The sequence below is a fragment of the Symphalangus syndactylus genome, chromosome 8 (genome assembly GCF_028878055.3).
Source record: "Symphalangus syndactylus isolate Jambi chromosome 8, NHGRI_mSymSyn1-v2.1_pri, whole genome shotgun sequence".
Lineage (NCBI taxonomy): Eukaryota > Metazoa > Chordata > Mammalia > Primates > Hylobatidae > Symphalangus > Symphalangus syndactylus.
In genome coordinates, this window is record NC_072430.2 from 72,331,190 (window position 1) to 72,339,313 (window position 8,124).

Below are 8,124 nucleotides of genomic sequence, written 5' to 3' on the forward strand. Positions count from 1 at the left end.
AGGAGTGGAGTCAGTGGAGACCCCTGAGCTTTTGTCTTAAAAGGAGCAGTGGCTACTACTTAGGAAGACATGACTGGCCAGGTGTCGTGGCTCACACCTGTAATCCCAGTACTTTGGAAGGCCAAGGCGGGCAGATTGCTTGAGCCCAGGGATTTGAGACCAGCCTGTGCAACATGGCAAAACCCCATATCTACAAAAAAATTACTAGTTGGGTGCCACCGCACTACACGCCTGTAGTCCCAGCTACTAGGGAGGCTGAGGTGGAAAGATCACTTGAGCCTGGGAGGTGGAGGTTGCAGTAAGCTGAGATTGCACCACTACACTCTAGCCTGGGCAACAGAGTGGAATTCTGTCTCAAAAAAAAAAAAAAAAAAAGAAGACATGACTTAAGAAGAAGAAACTGCTATTCAGCTTTAGTTGATCATCACATTGAGCTAATGGTGGCCCAATATGGCCACATTTTTAGCTATTTTAGGGCAAATCGGGAATCCAAATTTTTTGTTTTTTTGGTTTTTTGGGTTTTTTCTTTGAGATGGAGTCTCGCTCTGTCCCCCAGGCTGGAGTGCAGTGGCGCAATCTCGGATCACTGCAAGCTCTGCCTCCCAGGTTCACGTCATTCTCCTGCCTCAGCCTCCCAAGTAGTTGGGACCACATGCACCCACCACCATACCCGGCTAATTTTTTGTATTTTTAGTAGAGATGGGGTTTCACCTGTTAACCAAGATGGTCTCAACCTCCTGACCTCATGATCTGGCTGCCTCGGCCTCCCAAAGTGCTGGGATTACAGGCGTGAGCCACCACGCCCAGCCAGGAATCCAAATTTTTTATGTGAAAATCTCCATTTGGAAAGGTTGCCACCACATCCAAAAATTATTTAAAAAAAAAAAGCAAACAAACAAAAAACACTGCATAGGCCAATCAGAATAGGTCTTGAGCCAGATATACCTGCTGTGACTGTAATATGTGAGTTTAGCCTCATGTTACAAACACTTGAGTACAGCTCGTTCTACCCATTGAGACTATATGCATCACAGAGGGACTACACTACGCCTCAGTCCTGTTTACATCCTCATCACCTATAAAACTGCATCCCACACAACATATATTTTCAAACTTGCAGCCAGGCATGGTGGCTCACGCCTGTAATCCCAGCATTTTGAGAAACTAAGGCAGGAGGATCACTAAAGGCCAGGAGTTTGAGACACACCTGGCAACAAAGCAAGACCCCATCTTTACAAAAAAATTAAAAAATTATCCTGGCATGGAGGCATGTTCCTATAGTCCCAGCTACTCAGGAGGCTGAGGCAGGAGGATCACTTGTGCCCAGGAGGTTGAGGCTGCAGTGAGCTATGCTTGTGCCACTGTACTCCAGCCTGGGCAACAGGCTGAGATCCTGTCTCTAATAAATAAATGAATGAATAAACAAATAAATAAATGAATAAATTAAAACTTGCTTAATAATTTAAGGAATTAAGGAATTCCACAGAATGAGATGGCTAAGTCCTATTAGCTCTACCTTCAGTCCTGTTCAGGTCAATATTTGTGTCCATATTCATATACTGGCATTAACAATAACGTTGCATTTTCAGGTGACGAGAATGTAAAAAGATAGTGAAAAATATGTGAATTAATTTTGTTGTAAAATTACATACAGTTCAAGTGTCTAATTCCAATGTTTCTCACCTAGAACTTGACCCAATGATTTAACACCTCTAACCACTCACACCTTCCTTACCTTTGATACACTTCCCCATCTCTGTGCATTTTCCCATGCCAATCTTTTTGCAGGCACTATCCATCCCTTCCCAAATGCCCCAGCAAACCCTTGCTCACCTTCATGACCCTGCTCAGGTGAAGCCTCCTTGTAGAAACCTTCCTAGACCCAATGGGCAAAGTAACTTCCTCCATCTCTGTGCTCCTGAAAAGCAATGTTCATATAAGGGTTATTGCTTCTATCACATATTTAGTTTCTCTACTTCTCCATAAGCTACTTAAGGACCAAGACTACGTTTCATGTATCTTAACATACCCTGTGACTAACACAGTTTCAGGAGTACAGTGCGCAGTACATAAATGCCTCATTTATAAAGATTAAATTCCCATTTTACATAGTGAAATACAAGCACTAGGAATGTAAACGACAGCTGTATAGAAAGAAGCACAAATGTGAATGAATGCAAGATTTTGGAAACCTAAGTTGGAGTTGTTTATACATTAGATATTCATTCTTTTTTTTAAATCAAGAACAAACTTTGTTGAACTTTGTACCCTATTAACAGAAGTTAAAAAAAATAAAAAAGAACAGACTCTGTTTTACTAAACCCTCAACTGTTGTCCCTCCTTCCCAGCTGGGGCTGTGACTGGAGCCCTTTTCCACAGCCTTGCTGCATCTTCTCCTTAGCACCTGCTCCACCTGCCAGGAAGTAGCTAGTTTCCATGTCTCTGTGCTCCAGTTTATGGGCTCCTCCCAGGTCTGACCATCAGCAGCCTCCTCCTCATCTTCCTTTATATATAAGTCCTCAGGAAAAGGTATGCTGGCCTCTGGTTCTGAAGCCACCATACCCTTATCTGACTTGCTATCTTGTAGCAGCTTCACGGTTCATAGCTGCATGTTCAGAAGCTCCTACTGGGCTCCAGCCAGAGTAGTCACACACTCAAGAAGGGGGTCCATTTGGGCCACCAGACTGTCCAGGTGCTGCTCTGTCTGGATCAGCTGTTGCTCCAACTGCAATGGTTGCTTCTTGCCTGACTCCTCTTGGAGAACCGCAGCTTCATCTTTCCCCTGTTGTGGAAGAAGAAAAGGGCAATACTGCAGCAAAAGTGTTCTGCTCCATCACCTCAGTCTCCAAAGCCAGTAAGGAGAGGGGTGTCATTTAAGGTAGAGAAAGCTATTGGGTTTTTACCTCAGAGAATCACAATTACTTCTAGTCTAGTTCCTCACCCAGCACATGAAGCAACATGTCAACGTGTCCCACACATGGTCATTCGGTCTGCTGAAACACCTCCAGGAATGAGCAGCTCTCTCACGTTTGATTGAGCTCTGGTTGTTAGACAGTTCATATACAAAGCCAGAATTTGTCCTTCATGTATCTTCTTTCCATAGCACTGATTAGAGCCTTCCAAAATAATGGCTCTTCAACGTGATAGTTCCTCAGGAATTTGAAGACAACAGGCATACCCTTGCTCCCTTTCCTGAGTTTTTTCTGGTTTAATATCTTTGATCTTTTCAGTCAGAGCTAATTTTGCATAGTTTTCTCTGGTTGCTTTACTGAACATGTAGTGCTCTTAAGGCAGTTCTGGGAGAAGAAAATTCTCCAGGAATGTTCTGATCAGTAGATAAAGCACAACACCTTGTTCCTACCATTGATTTGGGAAGTAGGTTGTCACATCACACCATAAACTTATTAGTCAACGGGTATGCCTAAGTCTCTCTCATAAGTGCTGCTGCTAAGAAATGTCTTCTTCCAGACTGTACTCAGGCCAAAGGATAGAATTTACTAAACTATCCTTGTTAAATTTCATTATTAAATCCAGTCACTCATCCTAGCCTGTCATGTCTACCTGGGATCATTATTGGCTGTCTCTTCTAGTTTCTTTTTTTTTTGAGAGGGAGTCTCGCTCTGTTACCCAGGCTGGAGTGCAGTGGCGTGATCTCGGCTCACTGCAAGCTCCGCCTCCTGGGTTCACGCCATTCTCCTGCCTCAGCCTCTCCAAGTAGCTGGGACTACAGGCACCCACCACCACGCCCAGCTAATTTTTTGTATTTTTAGTAGAGACGGGGTTTCACCGTGTGAGCCAGGATAGTCTCAATCTCCTGACCTCGTGATCCGCCCGCCTCGGCCTCCCAAAGTGCTGGGATTACAAGCGTGAGCCACCGCGCCCGGCCCCTCTTCTAGTTGCATACATCAAAATTGGTTCAATCGGTTCTATTTTCTAATGCAAATAAATAATAGGGTCAGGGCTGAAGATACTGTCCTGGAAAGTTTACTTTCCAAAATGTACCGTCAACTCATATTTAAGGGCCTCCCTCCCTAGGAGAACATGAGACCACTTGATGTCTTGAACTCTAGGAACACTATGGTTGCAGCAATCAACCCCTTGTGCCACAGTTGGCCCCACTTCAGTAGTATGAACACTAGCTGGGTGTCCAGCTCCACCAGTTGCTGCTCTGGGTGACCTCAAGCAAGTGGCTACTCTTCATTAGATTGTAGGAAAATTAAATGTGATGGTCATTATTCATTTACAGTTTACCACATGCCTTTCACATTCAGCCTTACCTCCCTGAATCCTTAAAATTACTCTATAATGTTGGAGGCCAATCAACTATTATCTTCATTTTACAGACAGCGGAAACTGTATCTTGCTCTCAGTACTATGGCGCCCCCATGAGAGATGCAGACTCAGGGAACCCCCACCCCTGGCCATCTCTGCATCTGCAACACTTGTACAACACAAAAGCCACAATGGCTGAAGTGTACAGCATTCCCAAAAGCAGCACCCTGGCCCTGGCCCCCTCATGCTGGTCCTTGAGCAGCAATTGCCAGCATTCTGTGGCCCCAGGGCCCACGTGGGCTGGGTTCCCTGTGGAAGGAGGGCAAAGTAGATATTCATTCTTTTAGAGATTTTACATAAAGATCTGTGTGGTTTTTTAGGTTTATGTTAGTTGACATGGAATGAAGGCATTAATCAGGTCAAGACTAAAATCTAGAGAAGATAAATCCAACGCACATGGAGCAGTGGAATCACTTCAGGAGGAACTGAACAGACTGCTTTAATCCACTGCAGAATTTTGAACAGCAAGAAATCCAAAGACTCAAGTTTCCAGCATAGAGGTGTGATGAGATGGAGAATGTTTGTATGAAGAGAGAAACAGGGGTGTCGCTAAAAACAAAAAAGCTGGGTTCCTCCTTGAAATGGCCCTCCCTTGCTCTATTTGTTTTGGGTTTTAGGCCCCCCCTTTATATAACATGGCTCTTTGGCGTGCTGGAGTAGGATTAAAAAGAAGAAAGAGGCCAGGCATGGTGGCTCACACCTGTAATCCTAGCACTTTAGGAGGCCGAGGCAGGTGGATCGCCTGAGGTCAGGAGTTCGAGACCAGCCTGGCCAACACAGAAAAACCCCATCTCTACTAAAAATACAAAAAAAAAAAAAAAAAATAGCTGGGTATAGTGGCGCATGCCTGTAAACCCAGCTACTCGGGAGGCTGAGGCAGGAGAATCACTTGAACCCAGAAGGCAGAGGTTGCAGTGAGCCGAGATCGTGCCATTGCACTACAGCCTGGGCAACAAGAGTGAAACTCTGTCTTTAAAAAAAAGAAGAAGAAGAAGAAGAGAAAGAGGAAGAGGAAGAGGAAGAAGAAAGAGGAGGAGGAGGAGGAGGAGGGAGAGGAAGTTGAACTGGCTTGTAGAAGATTTCATAGATGTCTGATGCCCGGAGTACTATCAGAGCTTGAATAGAAACATCTCCACCAAATTCAAAGTAGAAATTTGGAACAAGATTTGAACAAGAAAAAAAATACCACTTCCCATAACACAGTCTCCTCCTCTCCTAGCTTTAGCCCTTAACACAGAGCGTGACACATCTAACACGGTCAGTAAAGAATTCCACTAACTCAAGAATGAAAAATAAACTCCCTAGCATGGATAAATGTCTTTTCCCATTATATATATTTCTTTCCTCGTTATCTTCTCTTTCTTCATCCCTTTCTTCTCACATTTTTTCTTCATTTTCTGTATAATAGCAAGTCTCCTAGGCTAGGTGGCTGTGCTGGCCATTCCCAGTGATTCTCAAAAACACAAACAGATCCTTCTGGAAAGTTCTGTCTTGAATTGGTCCCTGTTGCAGGTCAGGACATTAGAAATGGTATTTCTAAAAGGCTTGGAGAAGTAGATGATAAGCCAGAGTTTCCTTCTTGGGATTCCTCTCCCGAGTCTGAACTGGAAAGCATTGACCTAGTTGTTACGTAATGGAGGCCCCCAACCCAGAGCATTTTAATGGGATAATTTTTAGATTTTCTTGAGAAACATGAACAGAGAATAGAAAGACTTCTACATTCTCTCACTGCCCTGGCCATTCCGGTCCCTATTTCAGGGTCTCAGTCCCTCAGGAGAGATATACAAGACTCCCAGTGGGTGTCCAATCCTTGGATTTTCCTCTAAGACTTTATCCATGTGTTAAGAGTCCACACTGCACATCTAAAGAAGCTCCTATGTGACCAAGATTCATCTTCTGAGGATATCAGCGATCCTTTCATGCCATCCCATGCCAAGACTAACACTGCTCTGTGGTGATCCCCCATCCTATATCTGTAGGAAGCCATGCTGGGTCTGCCCCAGCTACACTTTTAAAAATCTATAATCCCTCCAGAACCTCCTTGCTTTCCTCAACATAGATTTTTGCCAAAGGAGATCAGATCCAATTGGAAGATCCCTGCCCCGGAGCAGAATACTTTGTAATTGGATTAGTCTCAATAGCAGCAGTAGTTCTGGCCTTGAATATGAGTTAATCAGCCAAGTCGCAACACAAGGAAGCCGACTACACCAGAAAACCCTGTACAATCCGTGAGTTTCTTCATGGTTGAGTCTCAGATGAATCATCATATTGATCTGACTCATGCCTCTCCTGCCTTAGGCCAAGAGACTGAGGCTTCACCTGGGGTCTGCCTCTTTCCCACTCCAGAGTCAAATGAGCCCCCAAGGAGTAAGAAAAAAATGTGATTGATTCTGATTTGCACCCCAGTCTTTTTTTAATCAATCATAAAGAATCAAATATTTACATTAGAAGATATCTTGTATTGTGAAAAAAAAAGGAAGGAATAAAAGAAGGGAGGAAGAAAAGAAGTGGGAGGGTGGGAGAGAAAGGAAACAATAGAATAAGGCAGGCGCAGAGGCTTATACGCCTGTAATCCCAACATTTTGGGAGGCCAAGGCCAGAGGATCGCTTGAGCTCAGGAGGTCAAGACCAGCCTGGGCAACATGGAAAGACCCCATCTCTAGAAAAAAATAAAAAATTAGCCAGGCACAGTGGCATACACCTGTCGTCCCACCTATTCAGGAGGCTGACGTAGGAGAATCACTTGAACCTAGGATGTGTGGCTGCAGTGAGCCATGTTCTCACCACTGCACTCCAGCCTGGGTGACAGAATGTCACCTGTCTTAAAAGGAAAAGAAAAGAATAGGCTAGAAAAAGAAGAAAAGAAAGCAGTAAGTGACATAAGACCAAGAGGAAAAAGGGAAACTTGAGCATCATCTGTCCTCCCAGTGGCCTACGGAGGGAAAAGGATGGACACTGAGCTTCACAGCCCACAGCAAATCAGGCAAAGTCACTTCTGCAAACACTGATAACCTACTAAAACCCAAGCACAGAATAAGACAGACACTGAGATTCAGAGATAAAGTCAAGATGGCTCCTACTGCTGCAGGGGAACTAGAATGACTCAGAATCCCAGACAGGTCATGTTTGAAGAGGCCATTCATTCACTCCCAGTGAGGTGACAGTTGCATCCCTTTCTCCCTTCTCTCCTTCTCTTATCCTGGAGTGCAAACATTGTGTGGAGCACAAACATTGTGTGAAGCCCCTACATAGGCGCGATGGCTTACACGTTGGAGTTGAACTACTATGAAGGTACGTGAGATCTAGTGATTCCCTTGGATAAATTTCCTACAAGGAATCATTTCACAAAGCTTTATGGGCAGCAAATGCCCATAATTTGGATGGTGGCTTTTGGAGCCATGACATGATCTCAGCTATATGAATAGAATTCTGAGGACAAGAAGCTGAGGGATTTACTCAAGAGCTCTGACTAGCTGACAGTAGAAACTTGGCAGATCTTCCAACACACACATCTAGTATGGCCCAATCTTCAGAATTATCTTTGCATTTGGGCAAGAAGAGGCCCCATCGCCAGCATCCTGGCATTTGGGCAAGATTAGCACAAAAAATGAGGGATGACTTCAGGAGTAAGAACCTTTGAGACTGCCTGGGTTGCGGACTTGTTAATAGTCTGGAGAGATAGCATCAACAGGTATCAATTTAATGGTTCCACTCCTCAGATATCTCTAGGGCAGAATCCTCAGCCCAGGGCACACACAGGATCACGGCTATGAATGTGAGCATTCTCACTGG

At 44.4% G+C, this 8,124-nt stretch overlaps 1 protein-coding gene across 1 annotated transcript; it reads right to left on the reverse strand.

Annotated features, from left to right (window-relative positions):
* Window positions 1-2,272: 2,272 nt before the first annotated feature.
* Window positions 2,273-6,574, reverse strand: LOC129488765 (coiled-coil domain-containing protein 107-like). Its single transcript, XM_055291313.1, is given in 3 exon segments — window positions 2,273-2,782; window positions 4,499-4,581; window positions 6,556-6,574. Coding segments are annotated over 3 exon segments (612 nt in total).
* Between the last annotated feature and the right edge of the window lie 1,550 nt (window positions 6,575-8,124).